Below are 22,042 nucleotides of genomic sequence, written 5' to 3'. Positions count from 1 at the left end.
AGTTGTACTGTTGCTCAATAAAGCACCTTTGCCTTGCTCATCCTCCAATTGTCTGTGTACCTCATTCTTCCTGGATTTGGGACAAGAACTCAGGAACTGCCAAATGGCAGGACTAAGAGTTGTAACACAAACAGGGCTGACATGCCCCCTTGCCCCCAAATATACCCACTCGCCATGTTGCAAGCATGAGGAGAGAAGAGAGGAGAGAAGAGATGCGGCCCTTCGGGAAACCCAGACATAGGAGCTCCCTTAGCCAGGGCTGTGACACCCTCTGAGGGGCTCTGTGGCTCCTGGCGTTTCCAAGCTTCTGGTTGCCACCGTGTTCCCTAGTGCTCACAGTGGAAGCTGCTTGCAGTACACCTGGTCCAGCTGCAGCCTTGCAGGGAGCCAGCACCCATGCTGGTGCCTGGAGATGCCTGCCCCACAGCAGCCAGCATGCCTGGCTGTGTGAAGTGGCCGGACCCTGTGCTTGCTCATTCATGTACCCCTCACCACTCTGTACCTGACTCACCCTTGGCAGGTGTGGGATCTGGGCTGGTAGTGCAAGCCAAGAGCAGCGTTCCAGGCTGAGTGAGCGGAATGAGCCCAGTAGGCCCAAGCAAAACTCAGGCAAAGGCGCCACCAACCACAGAGGTTCCAGCTGGCAAAGCGACGCCCCAAAGATTCTGTGACATTACTACCATTATTAGCAACAGTTCATATTTACTGAGTACTTATTATTGCCACTTCTAAAGGCTTTACACATATTAAATTTTCACAAAAACTTTGAGGTAGTTATTATCATAACCCTCATTTTGTAGATGAGAAAACTAAGGCAAAAAGAGTTTAAGTAATTTGCCTTATAAAATGATAAGGAGCTAGTATTTTCCCCCAGGCACTATACTTCCAGGTCCTAAACACTTTACTGTACTTGACTGCCTCTCATAGATATTACGGTTATAGTTTTAAATTTATTCAGAAATACAGAGAGAAGGGCTAAAGCCGATAGACTTCTAGTTGCCTGACTCCTGGATAGCCTTGCTTCTAAATTTCAGCAAAAACTGGATCCAGGGGAAAAATCAGGGACAAACATAAAGGAGTTCTTCTCTTCCTTATACAATTTATAAACAATATTTGGCATTGTGGAAAGAGAAAATGAGCTCAAAATGAAGTCACTGCAACTTTATATCAAACAAGTTTTGTGTCCTGGCTTATACCCATGTTGGTGTCTTAGGTAGAACACTAAATTTCTCACCTTTTTGGAAAATTAAACTTTGAGGTGTTCTGAATGAAACCATAACAGCAAGGGCATGTGACGAAGGAAGCCCGTGTTTTGATACAGTGCTCAATCACCATGTCTGTTGCCACTCCACAAGCATGCAATGCTACCTAGAAAATAAAACCAGGCCTTAGCACTAAGTTCCCTCTTAACTCACAGTGCAATTTTCATGCCTTTTAAATAGTTCTCATTTGGCCATACCAAAGGACTACTTAGCTACACATATAAATTAATTACGAAAACTAAGCAAGTTTGAAAGGTTACACATGGAATATTGCAAATAAAGCACAGGATTCATTCAACGGAAAATCGGATGCAATTTTAGTGTGGAAAAATTAACACAAGTGGATATCTAAACTATAGCATCATTCCAGGAACACTGGATTCGAAACGAGAATTTCGAGTCTATTACTTTGGTTGGCTGTGTAACCCTGAGCCACTTACAATTTAGCTTCTTTGGTCCTTAATCTCTTCAACTATAAATGATGGTTAACAATACTGACATATCACAATGCTGTTGTAAAAATTAAATAAAAATATATTTGAAAACACTTCCTCAAATGCCACACTAATATAATCTAATCGGGGCTGTATTAAAACTAATTGAGTCATATCATGTCGTGCCTTTTGAGATGTTTTCACATAATAACAATCCTTAACATTGAATGATGAGTTACAGGAACTATTTTCAATGAGTTTATTTTAAAAGGATTGAATGAAATTATGAATTAGAATAATGAGTGGGGCTTCTATAACTCATAAAAATAACTCAAAATGATTTTTAAGTGTTTTTAAAACACATATCCTTAAGTATATCTATACTTACTACAATCTTACTACAAATGAGATAATTATGAAAATTCTTAGGCCAAACAAAGCCTAAATAGGACTCCGAATGAAAATCAGATATAGGGATTCTAAAAGACGAATAACCTTTACTGGATTTTGGCAAAACAAACAAACAAAAAACACCAACACCAAAAAAAACCTCACATCTCCATTTCATTCTGAACAGACATAAATTATAATAAATTATAATCTTCCCTCACCAACCTCAGGGTAGGAAGGGGCTCTTAGGGTAAAGAGGAGATTTTCTGTAATTTTAGAAAGTAACTTTTTTTTTTTTTTGAGACAGAGTTTTGCTTGTTGCTCAGGCTGGAGTGCGATGGCACAATCTTGGCTCACCGCAATCTCCGCCTCCCGGGTTCAAGCAATTCTTCTGCCTCAGCCTCCCAAGTAGCTGGGATTGCAGCATGTGCCACCATGCCTGGCTAATTTTGTATTTTTAGTAGAGATGGGGTTCCAGCATGTTGGTCAGGCTGGTCTTGAACTCCCGACCTCAGCCTCCCAAAGTGCTGGGATTACAGCGTGAGCCACCGCGCCCAGCGAACGTAAAATATTGTAAGTCAGATGCCTCTTTTGAACTGGAAAGCTAAAAACAATACTCTATCAGGAAGAGGAAAGCAAGATCTTTGTTCTTTTTTATTTATCTATCTATTTATTTATTATTATACTTTAAGTTCTAGGGTACGTGTGCACAATGTACAGGTTTGTTACATATGTATACATGTGCCATGTTGGTATGCTGCACCCATTGATCTCTGTTCTTAATTGTCCTCCTGAATTCCTCCTCCTCCTTCTAGACTTACATGAGCCACAAAGAAGTCAACAATCTCCATGTTGCTGTCATCCCACCTTTCCTGTTTCACTCTGAAAACAGCCTAGGAAGGCTGGTATCCAGTAAAGGCAGCAACAACTACAGGGAATTGGGAAAGTAAATAACCTTGATTTCTCATATGTTCCTTTTAGTCAACTTTTCAGAGTAAAAAACAGGCTAATCCTTATTTTCATGTCTAGTTGGAGAAAAATTTCATAGTAAAAGTTATAGACACATCTTCCCCTGGAGGGAAAGCAAACTGACATTTACTGAGTGTTTATGTGCTGGCACTATGCTATGTGGGGTGATGGCACTCAGAACTATGCTCACAACATCCCTGAAAGACTTTATTATCTCCAATTTAGATGTGAGGAAATGAAGTCTTGGGAAATTAAGAACTTGCCCACAACAAAACAGCTACTGAGGGGCAGGAGACTGACCTCAAAGCCTGACCTCATGCATCAGACAGCTTCTCTACAAAACCCTGTTCAGGCTCTAAGCAAAAAAGAGTTTAGACAATTTACTTTTATAAGTCTCTCTTTACTTAGGTTCATATTCCTTTCACTATATGCAAAAAAGTGAGTTTATTTCATTCATTTAAGTAACTTGAATAACTATTTACACAATAGTTTATAGATAATGTAGTAATTGTCTAGTAATAAAAGATTTTACTGCATCACATACTCCTAGTTTTCACTGTTATCAAATGAAACTCAGAAATAACAGGCAAATAATGAAGAGAGATATAGACCAAAAAAACCATTTGATATGGAAATTTATCATACAATAAAGGTGGTATTTCAAGAGAGAAAAGATGGACTTTTTAATAAGTAATGTTTGGTTAACCAGATAGCCATATAAAAAACTAAAACTTAGATCTTTTCCTCTCATCACACATGAGAAATAAATTTTGAATGCATTAGAGATTTAAAATGCAATAAATATGAGTAAATTCCTGCACAACCAAGGGGAATGGGATGTAATGCCTAACTAAGCTAAAAATCTACGTGCAATAAGGGGTAAGGTTAATAAATCTGACAAAATAAAATTTATTTTTATTTATTTATTTTTGAGATGCAGTTTTGCTCTTGTCACCCAGGCTGGAGTGCAATGGTGTGATCTCGACTCCCTGCAACCTCTGCCTCCCGAGTTCAAGCAATTCTCCTGCCTCAGCCTCCCAAGTAGCTGGGATTACAGGTGCCTGCCACCACACCCAGCTAATTTTTGTATTTTTAGTAGAGACTGGCAGAAAACCAAACCATAAGTAAAAAGACAAATGACAAAGTAGGGAAAAGACGGACAACTTACAACACAAACAAAAAATTTATATCCTTAATATATAACAAACTTCTAAAAAGAAAGAAAAAGCCCAATAAAGTTAGAGTAAAATGAGCAAGAGATGTGAACACACAAACAAAAACAAGCAAATAGTCCTTAAACAAAAACTGGTCAATATTGTTCCAAGTAAGAGAAATAACTGTTAAGTTTTTTTTTAACAAAGAGCCAAAATTTAAACTCAATCTGTCTGACTTCAAATCAAACTTCTTTTTTTAGTTCTCTATGCTCTATTTACTCTTTTCTTTAGATATGGGAAGTAAACAGGAAGTCACTGACTGGACTTCTAGACCTCGCTCCCACATTAACTTGCTAGGTGACTCTTATTTTCTCGTAGCCTCAAATTCTCCACCTGTAAAAGGAGAAGGTTGAACTGAATGATCTCTAAACTTGCCCCAGCCCAATCATTATCTCTGGCGTTGCTTTTCGAAGAAGGATTCTTAACTATAGATACCTTAGACAGAGAAGCAGGCTAGTCCCACCTGTGTACTCTTGTTCCCCTCTTTTAAAACTTTCATACAACAATATTGTAGGTAATCAGCTTTAAAATTCAAATAATGCTAAAAGGTAAGCAATTATATTAAAAGCCCCTTTTTTTGTACACACTGCCACACCCCTGAAAGAAAATCTGTGTACCAAAGTCAATACTGTTCAATTCATTGGTTTACTTCCTGAAAATCTGTTTTTCTACATGATGAATGTATATTGATATCTCTTGATTTGTAAATATGAGACATGATTTATTATCTTTCTACTAGGAGAAAAGAGCTTTTGGCTTTTTATGCACATTTATACACTATCTTACCTTTTCCCATCTTTTCTCATGGCTTTGTATATACTGTTCACAGCCGAGGGAAGAGTGCTGGATATCTGCTTGTTTTTTTAACATCTAAGTCGTTCTCTACCCAAAAGCTCTGTAAAATGCTCTGCAATATAATTTTCCACTGTTTGAAAATGTTCAAATAAGTGGTCAGCTCCATTTTTCTTTCCTAGAGACATCTTTCCTGGGCTTTCTGATGTTTTACGAAAATATGGACTCAGTGCCTGTTGCCCAGCTCTTGCCCTAAGACTTCTCTCTCCCATGATACTAAAAAATTTTCTCTTGTATTGGATACCACTTAATCCTTTTTCTCATTTACTTTCTATTTTAATGAAGCACATTATCTAGTAGCTTGCTGAAAAGGGGTACGTACAATTTCCATTTTTTTGAGACCTTGACTGTCAAATTTTTCTTTATTTTACTTTTTTTTTTTTTTTACTAGATTGATGGATCAGCTAGGTATAGAATTTGAGACTAGAAACTTTCTACTAGAATTTTCGACGTGCTGTTTCACTGTCATTGAGCCTTCCACACTACTATTAAGAAGTGTGATAGCATTTTGATTATAAATTATTGTATATCATTATTTTTTTTTTTCCCTCTGTGGAAACATTTGGGAAAATCTGTTCACCCCTGGTGTTCTGAAATTTCACAATGTGCCTTGGCTTAGGCTATTTTGTAAGTTAACTTTATCAAGAGAAATGCATTCTTAATTATTAACACATTTTCCTATATTTTCTTTGATGTTTTCCTCCCCACCATTTACCAGTTTTCTTTTTCTGGTCCCGCTATTACTGAGGTATTTGATTCCTGGAATAAATCTCTAATTAAAAAATTTGCTTCTCAAGCCTGTAATCCCAGCACTTTGGGAGGCCGAGGCGGGCGGATCACGAGGTCAGGAGATCAAGACCATCCTGGCTAACACAGTGAAACCCCGTCTCTACTAAAAATACAAAAACTAGCCGGGCGAGGTGGTGGGCGCCTGTAGTCCCAGCTACTCGGGAGGCTGAGGCAGGAGAATGGCGTAAACCTGGGAGGCGGAGCTTGCAGTGAGCTGAGATCTGGCCACTGCACTCCAGTCCGGGCGACAGAGCGAGACTCCGCCTCAAAAAAAAAAAAAAAAAAATTTGCTTCTTTCCAGTTTCATTTTTTTCTTCTTTATTTTTTTTCAAGTGGCATGCTATATATATTTCTTTTAAAAAATACTTTATCTCTTAATTTTTAATTTGTTTTCAATTTTGGCTAACATACTTTTATTTTTCAAGACATCCTTTCTTGTTCTCTGATCATTCACTCTTTTTCTTTTTTATTATATCCTTATTTCACTAATGTATTATCTTATCTTGTCTCTCCTTGACTAAGACCCTTTATCATGTTTGTTGCTTTGGTCTTGATATGTTTTGACTATGTCCCCACCCAAATCTCATCTTGAATTGTAGCTCCCATATTTCCCAAGTGTCATGGAAGGGACCCAGTGGGAGGTAACTGAATGATGGGGGTGGATCTTTCCCATGCTGTTCTCATGATAGTGAATAAATCTCATGAAATCTGATGGTTTTATAAAGGGGAGTTCCCCAGCACATGCACTTGTCTGCCGCCATGTAAGAAATGACTTTGCTCTTCATTCGCCTTCCTCCATGATTGTGAGGCCTCCCTAGCCATGTAGAACTGTGAATCAATTAAACCTCTTTCCTTTATAAATTACTCAGTCTTGAGTATGTCTTTATTAGCAGTGTGAGAACAGACTAACACAGGTCTCTATCTTCCATTTTGGAAGTTTTCCATGTTCGGTATTCCTTTAGCTGTTCATATTAAAGAGTAAACCACTAAAAAGTTGATTGGAAGTTCTGAATGAAAGCATAAGGCTTTGAAAACTGGTGGGCTTCACTAGTGACTGGGTGATCAAAAAGCCTGGACAGGTGCCTTTTTTTTTTTTTTTTTTTTTTAAATTATAGCTGCAGTATCTGTAGTTCTTTTCTCTGGGGATAGTTCTGCTTCTACAGAGGGGAATCTTTTAATCCTGATGATTGTGGAAACGATCCTGGTTTCTGTGGTTCTGGAATTAGAAGGCAGATGGGTAGGGAAGAGATCTATCCATCAGTATGCAGATTCTCATTTAATTTTTATTCTTGGTATGGCACATCACCGTTGCCCTTCTCTATGCCTGATATCTCTATACTTGGTGCCTCTCTGCTTCAATTTCTTCATAGAATAAACTTCCTGTCTCTCTTAGTAGCTGGGGAGAGGTAGTTTCTTGTTTACACAAGATGAGAGCAGGAATCTTGTCTCTAAATAATATTTTTAATTAAACATGATTTCAGCCCCTCCCTATTCATTTCCTCTGAGGTTTCACATGTCCTGAATTCCTAAACTTTTCTGGGATTCTGTGGGAGCAAAGTGGTTTGCATCCTGACAGCCTTCTTGCCACTCCATCTGGCATGCATTTCAACTTTATCTTCCTTCTCCTCTACTCAATAACTTACCATTTTTCTTCAATCTGCTTTTCACCTTCTCACTTCATATTGTAATTCAAGTTATAGAATGTTGAATATAGCTACATCATAGATAGAGTTTGATTTTTCTGATTCTTATTCTTATTTAGGGATCTGAACGTTTTCGGGGAGAAGTGGGGTTGAAATACCTCTATTTGCTATTTTCATCTCAGAAGTCCCCTATTTTGCCTTAATGATTTTTAGAAAGCGTGCCTGCAGGATATATAATTTCTCAAGGTCCTTATCTTTTAAAACAAGGATTATATAATTACTCATCAAAAATGTTACGAAGTACAGTCTATAATTGCATGCTTAATTGTACACTAACATACCTATATGAATAGAAATGAGCTTATAATTAAGTAGTCAGCACTTATGAGTCATAAACAATAATTAAAAATTATGTTGTGGGCAAAACAGCAAAAAGCAAATACCAATAACTAGAAAATAAAACTGTTTTTTGAGATTTTCATATACATGTTGATGAACAGAAAGGATTCACCAATACTGTTAGAAATCAGTACCTTATCATCTGGTTGAAATGACTGTTTGTTATTGTTGAAATTTTCCAACTAAACATGTTGGTGGCAGGCTGTTTAGCCTTCATACAGTTTTTGTTTTTAATGCAAAATGAGCATTTTTCCATAGTCATGGCCCTTTATGTAATACTATTTGCAAATAAATATTTGTAATATTGTTTGAGAGCATGGGTATTAATATACATATTATAAAATTTAATAATTTAAAAAGACTTCGTTGTTTCTAAGTCTTAAAATTCATTAAAATCTTGTTTATACTATTAATTTTTATATCTAAAGAAAAATAATAAATGAAAAAAATAAAGCATTTACGAAGCAAAGATAAATCCTAACTAAGCCCTTACTGAAATATCACAAAACCATGAATTTATGCAGTTTTAATGCATTTCTAATATCTGGTTATTCTGCTTTCCTCTCTAGCCACACTATTTTTTAAATTTGTGTATGTGTATTTTACTGAACAGCCACACTATTTTTACTGGAATGCATTTAACACAGGAGTTAGAACCTCTGATGCATTTAGTCTGATTTACCTAGTGACAATACCTCAATTACTCTCCTAGGCAAATTATATTCTTCAGAGTGAATCTACTTTTAATTTAACCTTCTAAGCAATTTTAATCCATTTTCTATACACCTTGACAAGGGTAATTATGAAAGGAAAAAAGTCATTATAGATGTATTACGAAATGTAGAGAAAAATTTCACTTCCAAAGACATATATACATTTTTAGTTGGCGTTAGTAAATTATACACTTGGAAGTTACAAGAATATGCTAGAGTGATTTCATATCTGTAAGTCATGAAGGGCCAAGAGACAGATGAACCAGACATAGGCTGGAAATTCCATGCTTTGCGAGGTAAATAAATGTGTAGCAGTCCACATTTACTTGCTACCATTCTGTCTGGTGTATTAGTAATACCTGGACTGGTTTAATGGCTTGTTTCATGGGAGAAGCTCTAAACTTTACCTCAACATTTATGTAAAGTTAAAGCTGTACAGGTATATTTTTAATTTGAATTTTCTAGATTACATGTCTACATTTTCCTGAATTTCCTTACTAATAGCCAGGCTTATACAAACAGAAGTAAACTGTAGATCGTGTCTACAAAGGAAACAAATAGCATACTTTTTAGGTTGAAAAAAATTACAATAAACCCCAAAATTTGCAGTAGTCAATATTTAAGAAGTAAACTTCACTGGGTAAAAATCAGAAATACCATAAAAGGTCTGAATTACTTAAGTTGATAGAAGTTCTACCTAGACAACCGCATGTTTATATGAACATATGTAATTAGAAAGGATGTCAGTAAGAACCTTCCTGGAAAGTGGTTTGGCGAATGCATCAAAATTCTTAAAGGATGCACAAAATATCCATCATAGTAATAACAGCATTATAACAATGAGAAAATAAAAGTATGATTAAAAAGGTAAAAGACTGTATTCAGTCAATGCAGGATCTATGTAGTATAGTCTTAACAATGTTCATATATGTGTAAAATATGCATTTATATGCATGCATAAATATATAAACACTAAAGATTTTTGATAGTATTTGTCACTTGATAATAGGCATATAGGTTATTTCTTCTTTATATATTATATATTTTTCTGTATTACTATCAAAATGTATATTCCTATCAAAATTAGAAAAAAAATTATTTAAAGCAAATAGAAATAGCAGCAACACTAACATGTTCATAAAACTCAAATTCTACAAGAAAGAATAAAACCTTGGGGTTTAATGCTCAGGCAGAAATACATATCTTAGGGATTTTTCATAATATAAAATAATAACAATTTGATCCAAAGGTTTAGAAACACGATCAATATACTTTCTCTCTTGGAATCTGAAAATACATGTAAATATAAAATCTTAGCTAAAATACATCACAAGGCAATGCTTGTATTTAGAGAGTACTAACAAGTTATTTTTCTTTTCTTTTCTTCTTTTTTCTTTTCCTTCATTGTCTTCTAGAAATGCAGAATAAACCAAGGCAAGTCATGTTCATCAGAATCAATTACTCAATTATTAACCAGTTTTAAGCACTTGCTACTGGGGATTCTGTAGTGAAGAAAATAAAGTTCTGGTCTGACAGAGTAGCCAATGTTATCTCTATTATGTAATGACGAAGTGCTATGAATAAAATAATATTCATTAATATGCTATATTTCATAGATAATATAAGTATACAAAATTATAGACTTATTTGTTTAGCAAAGAACACAAAATTATCTTTATTATTTACTCTAAGGCATGTAATTTTTCTTATTTAGCTAAAGAAATTGAAATTACTTGATTACTTACTCCAATATTAAACATCCCAGTAAAATATTCCATATTTGCTTGAATGAACCAAATGTTGCTTAAACCCAGTTCATCACTTCTCTTCTTAGCACGAATTAATGATAATTCCTTGTTTTCTATTAATGTAACCTAGATTTTACCCAGAAAACAATAGTATATTTAGTAACATAACTCAGACATTAGGCAAAGCATTATTACTATATTTCATAGCTTTAATAATGTAGAACGTATTATATTGAGCCTCTATTCTGTGGCAGGAAGTATGTCACATAATCTGATACAGAAAGGAAAAATTAAAGGTCCTTGAACTATTCTTATAGCATAGTGATATAAGTGAAACAAGCAATAATAATACAGTGTAGGCCAGGTGTGGTGGCTCACACCTGTAATCCCAACACTTTGGGAGGCCGAGGCAGGCAGATCATTTGAGGTCAGGAATTCTAGACTAGCCTGGCTAATATGGTGAAACTCTGTCTCTACTAAAAATACAACAATTAGCTGGGTGCAGTAGTGTGTGCCTGTAGTCCCAGTTATTCGGGAGGCAGAGGCAGGATAATCGCTTGAACTCAGGAAGCAGAGGTTACAGTGAGCTGAGATCGCACCACTGTACTCCAGCCCGGGCGTCGTAGGGAGAATCTGTCTCAAAAAAAACCACCAAAAAAAACAAACAAACAAAAAAAAACAACCAACCAACCAACCAAACAAACAAAAAAACCAAAAACAAAACATCAAAAAATAATAATAATACAGTGTGATAAGCGTTAAATGAAAGACAAACAATGTCAACGGGAGCACTCAAACTTGATGACTATTTTCATGGGGAAGTAATATATTAACTGAGGCCTAAAAAATGAATACAAATCAGTTGGGGGAATGGAACAGTATTTTAGGGAGAGAAACACACATGAAGGCCCAAGATGACAAAGAATTTGGTGTGTTTGGAGAACTGAGAAAATTGGTACACAATTTCCAGGGCACAGTCTGTAATGTATGGTATGGATTGGTGGGAGCAAGGCCAGAGGGCAGAGAAACCAGTTAGGAGCCTCCAGTGATAATCTAGGCAGAGAAGATGGTTTGAATGGAGAAAAATGAAAAGAATTAAGTCACTTTCATCACTATCATTCCTAGTTCTTATTTTGTTCTTATGCTTGTCTGTAAGAAAAAATCTGTTTAAAAAACCTGATACTTGATATGAAAGGCTTTCCTGACTCTATTCTAGACAAGATTACTCATTTTTGGTTTGAACCTTTCTAAGCTTCCAGAAATATTAATAAGGGAAGAAAAGATATTACATCCCTGACTCCGCTTCTCAGAATTTTACTCTGTGAGCTCTCTTCCTCCTACTCAATCACAAAAGTGTTGCTTTACTTAATAATAAAACAAACACCTGCCTCTTCTCCCAGGATTCCTTATTTATTTTCCTATTTATTCTCTAAGCAAAGAAAAATAAAAGAATGCTGTTCCCTGTCCCCTTGTCATCATTCTGTTACATGTTATTCTGGCCAGTCTATTAATTCTTCCACATTTTTTTTCTCCCGGAAGTATTCACTATAATTAGTTCACACCTTCCAGAGGGCTCACAGCAAAGACTCTGTTGCAGTTGAGTTTGTATTAAAAACAAAACAAAACAAAAACAAAAATAAACAGACTTTCATGCTAAAAAGTGGTCACAGTGAGGAATTGATTTAACATGGCAGAGGACTAACATCAGCACAAAATTATAAGAAATTGTGGCAATGATTGAATACATTATGATATATTTACTTGAAAATATATTTGGTACTCTCTGAAATATGATGATATGTAAAACTATTAGCAATAGGGAAAAACATTTATGATACAATATTGAGTGAAAGCAAGGGAAAATTTTGTTTGCATTTTTAAAATTTGCAACAATAAGCATCCATATGGACAATGACAATGAGAATAAGAAAAGCAAAGCATTTTGATAGATCAGGTATTGTAGGTTTGGGGTTTTTTTTTTCTTTAAAAAATTTTGCTATTGTTATAATTTCGATGCAGTGCATCTAAATCAAGATGCCAAAAGGACATGCTCAGCAAGTTTCAGAGGTCAGTATTTCCATTTAAAATTACATTGAAAATTAAACTAGTTGAATCATAATTATTTTATTTAGCAATAAAATAGCTATTTCTTTGAAAAATTACTTAAACCTATAAACCTCTTAAAAATTGATAACTGTTTTATGATCTTACTTTACTTTTTTTCCCTTAAGATTCTGAGTCTTGGAAGTTTATTTCAAAGAAAAGACAATGCCTGTGCCACATACTTGACTTGGGTGAGTGATTAGAAACCCCAGGGATAAACCAAATTTGGCTAGCTGAACTGTATAGTTTTTAAATATTTCCTTTTATCTCTTATTCTGGCTTTACCTGACATGATGGCAGCATGTGAGCAAGGACAATTCCAACATGGCCCTGAAAAAGTCAGTGAGACAAACAAATTAGCTTTGGTCCCCACAGCTTTTCCTCATTCTGAAACCACAATCTTGCCAAATAAAAATGTGACCTTGAATGTAATATAGAAAACTCTCATAATCTTAGAAAGACTAAAAAGGATGAAAGGAGAGATATAATACCCCACCGCTGCAGAAATCCACAATTCTGTCACCAGGTTTGGCCTGATTTTTTACCACATAGACAAGGTTGTTCAACTGTTGCTGCTTCCTCAAAGCTCGATCACTGGACATTTTACCTGAGAAAGACAAGACATAAAGAACACAAAACATTATATATTTTAAGGGAACAAGAAGACACACTTAAAACAGGCTACCAGCACAGAGGAGGAGGATGGGGGGAACATACACACACAAACATACATATAAAAGAATAAATGATGAATTCCATATAACAGACTATGAGGACTAGAGGACTAGAACCTGAGATGGACTTTATTTTTGCTTGTTTTACTTTTATGTCTATAAAACATTTCTTTCAATAGCCATTGAAAGAAAATCTATGGGGAAAAATATGTCTTTTAAAGCGTGGAAACAATAACTGAAACACTAAATTTAGGGTCATAAACCAAGTATCCAATAAATGTTGGCAGAATGGAAAAAATAACAGTAATTATCTTCTCCCTTTATCTTTTTTCAGAGACATATTTTAAAGAGTACCTAATTTCGGCCAGGCATGGTGGCTCAAGCCTGTAATCCCAGCACTTTGGGAGGCCGAGACGGGCGAATCACAAGGTCAGGAGATCGAGACCATCCTGGCTAACACGGTGAAACCCCGTCTCTACTAAAGAATTCAAAAAACTAGCTGGGCGAGGTGGCGGGCGCCTGTAGTCCCAGCTACTCGGGAGGCTGAGGCAGGAGAATGGCATAAACCCGGGAGGCGGAGCTTGCAGTGAGCTGAGATCGGGCCATTGCACTCCAGCCCGGGCGACAGAGCGAGACTCCGTCTCAAAAAAAAAAAAAAAAGAGTACCTAATTTCAACACACTGCTTAATCTCCTTATAGAGAGATCCATAACCATTAAAAATATTTTTATTGCTTAATTGACACATCCTTGAACTCTTGATTCTTCTGTGTAGCACACTGGGAAACCCTGAAACATAGGTGTTACATTATCTGAAATAAATAAATGGTTATTGTATTTAGAGAGAAACTGGATTTTCTGTTTTCTGCTTTGAAGCTTCTTTTCCTCGTGAGTCAGACATAGAAATATAATGCAATTAGAGATTCAAGATAGGGCATTTCCAAGTATGAAATGCCTGGGGCCCCACAACATAAAAACATCTTAACTTTCCTTTCAAAACCACTAGTCAAGTCCATGAAAATATCTTCAGAAGAATGAATGAAATTATTTGTTTTTATATATTTCAAGTGCACTCTTTACAAGAGCAAAATTTAGAAAATGTAAGACACCAGATTTCCATGATATAGATAAAAGGGAAAATCCAGATAATCTTTTTGGTTTGATAAAAAATTAAACATACTGAGGTTTCCTTGCTCCTTTTTCCCAGAAAAATGGCATGACCTTTTCCTTTTCTTCTCTTTTCTGTTTTCCTTCTCTCTTATGTTACTAAGTTAAAAAGCACAGGAAAATATTATTTTAGGAAAGATTTTTAAATGTAAATAAATTTATATAAGAAAAATTTATAGCATCATAATTCAGAGATAACATTTTATATGTATGGTTACTTTCCGTTATATTCATAGATTTTATGTGTTCTAGCTAGGTATAAAATATAAAATGTTATATTACAAAATATGAAATATTATATTATAAATATCTTTCCATGTCAATGCATTTGTTTCTATCTATATATTTTAATGGCTGCATAGTATTCCATTGACTATACTATAATTGAAGTACCCAATTTCCTATTGTATGATGTGAGCATCATACACAGCTGATTCTTTTGTCACATCCTTATTTGGCATGGATGAATGTAAACTTCAAATACGAAGAATATTTAAGTCAACAGTCTGATGACTTCATTCGTGAAAATAGATTCGTGTAGCTTTTAAAAGAATTATCTTCATTTTTCTCTAATAAGTGTACAATATTTAAACACAGAATAAGTAAAAGCTGTAATCCCACCCTTCATGGGTAACCACTCCTAAGAGATTTTTGTTATGACAACTTTCAAGCATCTAGCAAAACTGAAAGAATCTTAGAGTGAATGCCTTTATACCCTCCACCTAGATTCTACCATTAACAACTTAACTATACTTGATTTATCATACTTCTATCCATCTTTCTATTCATCCAAATATGCCTTATATTTTTATGGCAATGCAGTTTTAATTTGCAGGAGAAAGAAAGAAGCGGGGAGGAAAGGAGGTGTCAGAAGGCAAAAAGAAAAGTACTTTGAGGCTCTTTGGAGACCTAGAGTCAAAAATACCGTTATTAAATGGAGTCACCATGAAGTAAGGATTGAGCACGAGCATTTCTGTCTTTGCTCTGTTTGTAGATCTCTTAACAGTTCCTAGCCAAAGAATTTTCATAAAAGAAAGTTAAAAGGAATGTTTTTGTTAAGAGTAAGGAGATGGGAAAACAATTATTAAAATCAAATATCTAATATCAAGTTCTATACCACATTTTTATTAGAAATTTAGAGTTACCTAACTTCCTTAGGTCTGTTTCAAAAGGAAATGCTGATGGAGATCTGTTTTTCTTGCTAATACTGCATCTTTGCACATAAAATACATGTTGAAATGAAGGTTGAAGGAAAAGAGGTACTTTTCAGGGTTGTGTTTAAGTTGAGAGACCATACGCTGCACATAATATTCACAGAGATTGAGCTAAAAATACAGCAGCAAGGTTCTCAGATGCTTTATGGAAAAGCTGCCTCTAATAAAGCATTCTCTTTGCCCATTCTAGTTCTATAAATATTATGAAGCTCCAGGAAATATGAGCAGGATCTCAAATATATTCAATAAGGTAAAGAAGTGGTATTTTGGGATACAGTATTAATTTAAAAATCAAATCCTACTTTCTATTTTTATCCAGTATCCTTGTGCATGAGACATTATTTACAAGCATAAAATTACAATCTATTTTTAGCTTGACTAAAAATGAGGGATCTCTAGTGTCATGGAAAAAGAAATCTAAGCGTAGAATGTTTTAATACAAATAATGTCATTTGTTCTGCAATGCAATTCTTCCGCAAATGAGTTTTTTCTTTGTCTAATTCCAGTTAGGAGGTACTTGATTAGACACTTCAGTGTGGTTTGCATTGCCGGAAAATAAAGTACAGGGGTAAAGGAGCCAATTTTTAAGCAAGGGGGAAGCCATGTTAAAACACCAGCATTTTTGGTTCATCCAAAGCATCAAATAATGAAAAAAAAATCACTGGAAAATGTGCACAGGTACCACCAGCACACATGTTCAGTGTAGTAATTTATGTCCCAAATCAGGCAGCTCTAAATTTTTTGTTTCTTAGCTTGAAATAGTAAGTATCTTACAAGTTATAACTTACTTATAAAAGAGTGCATGGATACACATTAGATGTTTTTACTAAATATTCTTTTGCTGTTTTGTTTTCAAAACATTTGTTTGAGATACAGCACACCAACAATATTCTGTTTTTTTTTTTTAAATATGGAGACAAAGAAGAAAGCTAAAACTATGTTTAGAGCTTTTAAAAACACATCGAAAAGGTAAAAAAATTGAGAACAAAAGCAAATTTTTTCAACAGAGGTCAATGTTGTATACACCACTCTTTTAGAGAAGGTGTAAGACAACTGAATAGACAAGGTGGCACTAATAGAACCTTGAACAAGTGAGAGGGAAAGCGACAACCACAAATGTTAATGTTTTCAAAAGAGGTGTCATTAACAGCATTAAGAAAGACAAGCTGTTAGAAAGACAAGAAAGACAACGGTTATTTATCATGCTTTATAGAGCAATCAACAGCAAAGCCGAGGTTCTATCCCCACAGTTGCTATGGTTTTCATGCTTGGAACAATAAGCAAGTACCTACTTACATGCCCAATATGATCTATATGCAGAGGACACATCTCAACAGAAATGAATAAGAAGACATAGTTTCTGTCCTTAAGAAGTTAACAGTGTATTTAAGAAGAAAGTGTGTATTAATTATGTGCAAAAGTATGTGCATTGAAGATAAAGTAGAAATGTCTTGAGACATTAGAATGGCCTTTACAGAGACTTGGGCATTTAAGGAGGATCAGAAACTTACCAGATAGAATGGGGATGGGGAAGGCGTACCAAGAACAATATGACATATTTAGGAGAAAACTACAATTAACTCACTTGCACCTAAAAATGAGAGATCAATGGGGGAAGTAGGAGAACATCAGATTGATGTGAAAATACAGGCAGACACAGCCGATAGGAAATGACATTGCTTGTTGTTTGCTTCTCTGTGTCTTACCAAAAACATGGCCTTGCTTTCATATTTAATGTGCTTAGAGCTGCTTAGGGACAAGTTCAATCTGAATAGACAGCACTGTTAATTTTACATTATTACAAACTAAGGTGTTCTTTTATAATGTTAGTCTGCATCATTTTTATTCTGGATATAGTATATCCGCAAATTAGATAGGATTATCCATAAAATTATCTGAGCATTGAACCCCAATTGATGCTCTCTGCCATTAAGTGATTTAATTAAAAAATAAAATTGAATCAATTGAACTCACTGAATCATTTTGAACCCCAGTGTTCTAGATCAAGAAATCTTTTGAACCCCTGTTGAATTCTCCTCACTCTCCTTCTCAGGCTCCTCTTCCCTTGTTATACCCCTGATGCACTATGCTCACCACATTCTGTCTCGTTGTTCCATAGCTAATCATTTAGCATGCTTTTCCTCAGTATATTACTAAAGTCCCTTCCAAATCTACCCATTAAAGTATCTCTCCTTTGCTTAAATACCTTTACAGGCTCCTCTCTGCCTTAAGAAAAAAATATTGATGTCTTGGCAAGAAAGCAAGGCCTTTAATGATCTGGACCCTGATTAATTTGCTAACCTTATCTGCTACTTTTGGTATTTGCCCATTGTTCCAGCCTCTCTACACAAGTGACATTTCTTTGAATGTGTCACACCTTATGAGTTAGTTCCTTTACATAATTTGTTCCCTTTGCTTAAAACCTATCTCCTTGCTTTAAAACTTTAGGAACCCCATCACCTTTCCTTATTCCAGGATGAATTTAAAACATGTCTTTTGTCATAATAACAATTTTTTTAAAGACAAAAGAGAAAAAAGTTACTTTTTCAAACTCTTTGTTACTACCCAAAATAACAAATCTTTTATACTATAGTCTATTATTGTTAACCAATGAAACAATTTATTATAAAATGATACCTAAGTATAATTCATTAAAATAACTCCCCCAAAAACTGTTAGCTGAAATTGCTTTTGTCTCCCTGAAATAGATATGAATACTTTTTACTGGAACTGCATAAACTTGGGCCCAATTAAATGAAAAGATTACCAGGAGACTGATAAGCACATAAAAGGTTCTCAATAAAAGTTTAATGAATGAATTTTCTCTGCAATTATGACAAACTGCATTTCAAGGCATTATGCTAATTTTTGCAGGTACTAACTGAAAATAAGTTAGATATCAATGCTATGCATGCATTTGTCAAAACAGTAAAAGAAGTCAACTATAAAACACTATTTTAAGTAGGGATAGAAAAGTTTCTGAAAACTTTTGTGAGAGAATAAGAAAACAGCGATTTAAAGCTGTATGAGTAGACTTCAAAAGCTAGAATCGAAGTACAGAATTCCTAAAGAAACTCCTGAGAAAATACATGAAATTAGGCAGCAACATAAAGTTTACACTGTAGGTTAGGGCAACTTTGTTTACATTTTGGAGATAACTTGTTGAAAATACTAAAAGTCGGCCGGGCGCGGTGGCTCAAGCCTGTAATCCCAGCACTTTGGGAGGCCGAGACGGGCGGATCACGAGGTCAGGAGATCGAGACCATCCTGGCTAACACGGTGAAACCCCGTCTCTACTAAAAATACAAAAAACTAGCCAGGCGAGGTGGCGGGCGCCTGTAGTCCCAGCTACTCGGGAGGCTGAGGCAGGAGAATGGCGTAAACCCGGGAGGCGGAGCTTGCAGTGAGCTGAGATCCGGCCACTGCACTCCAGCCTGGGCAGACAGAGCGAGACTCCGTCTCAAAAAAAAAAAACAAAAAAAAAAAAACTAAAAGTCTAGAATAGTTATTTTAATTTTACATTTTTAAAGTAAATTGGAGGCTACTATCACTAATCCTCTTAGCTGCACTGATCTCAGTGTGACAATTTTCTTGTAACAGTGTATGCTAATAATCTGATACAATCCCCCATTCACAAACCCCATAGTTCAGGCTATGAAATCATCAACAGCTTCACAGTGTGATGGCATTTTTACTCTTATAATTTTGTTATATATACTATTAGAGTATTCAATAATTAAAAAGACAGCAGAATTCACTGGAATTCATAATGTTAAAAATGGCTAATTTATACTTCCAAATTGAGGAATAATGACCTCAATAGTATCTTTCTCAGTCATGCATTCAACACATCAAACAACCAACTTGGCCTATATAGAACTGTTCTCTAAAATGTTGGGGACATAAAGATATATAACTCGTAGTTTCTATCCTTAATGAGCATATACTTTGTTTAATTAGTACAAAACATTATATTTATGCTTAGAAAATGTATTTTATTAATCACATTGTACAATGTTCTTAAAAGAAATTTTAACAGCCACAACTTACAAAAATCCATATATGTTTCATTGAAGTTCCTAAAATGGATACTTTCTGCTTATGTGATGCTTTGCAATATATTAAGTACTTACATATTTGATACACCATCTAACCTCAAAACTCTGTCAGGTTGTTAGAGTAGATGACATTTTTCTTATTTGACAAATGAGGACACTGCTAACTAAATAGGTTGCTCAAACTTCGCACTTCTTCAAAGACATGCAACTGGTCAGTGGTGAAGTTGGTACTCTAAGGTAGGTTTCTAATGTCAAGTTCAGTCTTCTTTTCAATATGATCTGTTATGTCTGTCTTAGACAGATGCTTTTAATTAATTGTGACGCCAGAATTTCAATGCTGGTGTCTTTTTCATGTGTAAGAGTTCAAGGAAATGAGGTGCTTTCCAGCAGGAAAATGAGGGATTCCCTAGTAATTATATCTTAGGGAAAAATTTAATTATTCAGAGTCAGTTATAAAATGCATTTTACTTCAGTTTTTCCTCTAAATAAAATTTTCAAGAGTAGGCTTATCAGTGAAAAGGATCAATTTAAGTTTCGAATGTCAGGATTTTAGAATATATTGCTAAGGCATTAGAGGTCTCCTAAGTCACTCTGTTTAATGAACTGACCTTTGGGTCTCACCCTTTCCAGAAAGGGACCATTTCCCCACCTTGGGACTGTAGCAACCTTTTTGATTTTATTGAAAAGTGACATGGAGAGGTTGAGCAATCAATTTGTTGCAAAATCGGATTATCCAGAAGGAAAGAAATGAAAATAGATTGGAAAGATCTTTCATGTTACAGTACTGCAGATGCTGACTAAAAACAGCATGCACCTTTCACCCTTCCATATCTAATTCTAAAGCATCTTTTAAAAAGTCAATAACTAAAAACTGTTTAGGCAAGATGTTGGGTTGAGGGACAAAAGTTGAAGAAAGTATAATCACATTTCTTACCAGGTCAAAGCTTCTGTTTTGTTTATAGAAGAGCTTAGATACAGTGAATAATGGAAATTGTAAAACCTTCTTATTCCTGCTATTTTTTTCTCTAAGATGAAGAAAACATTTTAACTTCAGAATACCAGAATCCACAGTTAATTGAACACATATATTTTCATTTTATCCAAATACCACGTACACCACACAAAGTAAACATTACTTTGCTCTGGCATTTTGGTTTTTTGTTGTTGTTATTTTAAGTCCATAATATTGTTTAAGTTGCCCACAAGACCAAACTGAAATGTTTTTAAAACAAAAAAGCTAACTGTAGAAAATAGGCATTTACTCCTTTTCCCTGTTTTTCAGAGGCTTAAGTTAACAACAGTAAGTTGTCTTAATAGTTTTGTTAACTTTTTGAGGCCATTCAGGTAATCCTCAGTTGGCCTTCCAATTTGATGTTTGACAGTAATTAGGTTAAATGCCACTGTAGTGGTCTGAAATGTTGCCAGCTTTCCCAGAGTCAAGAGATTTTTTTTTTTTAAATACTTCTTTTGTGCACATGGTGTTCTAATTTCCACTATGATCTGACCTTATAGGTTTTCTTCTTTGATTTTTTTGTCATATATTTTATTTTGTTTAAAAAATGAAATGCTGAATATCTAAGGTGACATGGCCCTAAATTCTTGGCAATATTAATACTATATTAAAATATGGTATTCCCATCTAGAGGTGGCATCTATGTCTGTTCTTGAATCTCAGCTTCATGACTGTTTGACCTATATAATACAGAAACAATACTGTGCTCTTTTCTGGCAGCTTCCAATTTTTGTCTTTTGAGATGGTTAGTCTTGGAACACAGAACCATGCTTTAAGATGTGAAGCCTCCTCTGCTGATGCTGTATGGAGAACAGACAAGCTTTCCCATCAAGCCCTAACCAAACTGCAGAACTGTGAATAAAATAATTGTTATGAAAAGGCACTAAGCTTTGCAGAGGTTATTTATGTGGCAATGGAGCATCAGACAGATACCATAATATTGGCTTTGTATTAGCATCATTGAATAGTATCTATTAGGGCACCTACCTAGACATGAAATATTGCTCAATACCATGACAATAACCAAAATAGAGAATGTTATTAAACTTAAAAGTTAACACTCAAAGGCAGGGCTATTCATACAAGTTATATAGGGTCTGTATAAACCTCAAAGGCAGTTTTGCATTCCAGTTCTACCATTCCTTTTCCTTTTCTAAGGATCCTAACTTTATGGGCCTAACTGTAAAGAATGTTAGGATCTCAGCAGCAAGGGATGGTGGAAAGAAAAAGACTCAGGGAATGAATCCAGCTGCAGGCATGGGTAGGGGTGGGAACAGTGGTCTAAATTAGTATTCAAAAAGGACTCAAACTGGGGAAGTATTGATATCCGCACAGCCCTAATTTGATGGGTGGTACCTAGCAGTGGTAGTGTTTGTTTTTTTTAAATTTATTTTTATTTTTGT

The 22,042-nt window shown here is 35.2% G+C and overlaps 1 protein-coding gene and 1 long non-coding RNA gene across 3 annotated transcripts in view; one reads left to right on the top strand and one right to left on the bottom strand.

Annotated features, from left to right (window-relative positions):
- GSTCD (glutathione S-transferase C-terminal domain containing) overlaps positions 1-22,042 on the bottom strand; it is a 142,155-nt gene that overhangs the window by 16,364 nt on the left and 103,749 nt on the right. The window contains exons 6-9 of one of the 2 annotated variants that reach the window (XM_033214916.1): positions 13,008-13,123; positions 12,802-12,846; positions 10,411-10,539; positions 1,235-1,368 (exon numbers count right to left, since the gene is read on the bottom strand). In XM_033214916.1, coding sequence (XP_033070807.1) covers positions 1,235-1,368; positions 10,411-10,539; positions 12,802-12,846; positions 13,008-13,123 — 424 coding nt within the window. The remainder of the gene's footprint in view (positions 1-1,234; positions 1,369-10,410; positions 10,540-12,801; positions 12,847-13,007; positions 13,124-22,042) is intronic. The other variant, XM_033214917.1, reaches the window with a different exon arrangement.
- LOC117085745 lies at positions 9,045-21,552 on the top strand. Its single transcript, XR_004438067.1, has 4 exons — positions 9,045-9,104; positions 12,645-12,707; positions 15,760-15,819; positions 21,360-21,552. It is a non-coding gene; the product is annotated as an uncharacterized LOC117085745 (long non-coding RNA).

Source organism: Trachypithecus francoisi, unplaced genomic scaffold (assembly GCF_009764315.1).
Source record: "Trachypithecus francoisi isolate TF-2019V2 unplaced genomic scaffold, Tfra_2.0 Lachesis_group1, whole genome shotgun sequence".
In the NCBI taxonomy this organism is placed as follows: domain Eukaryota; kingdom Metazoa; phylum Chordata; class Mammalia; order Primates; family Cercopithecidae; genus Trachypithecus; species Trachypithecus francoisi.
The sequence above is the reverse complement of the archived record's forward strand: the minus strand, read 5'-3'. Positions and strand labels throughout refer to the sequence as shown.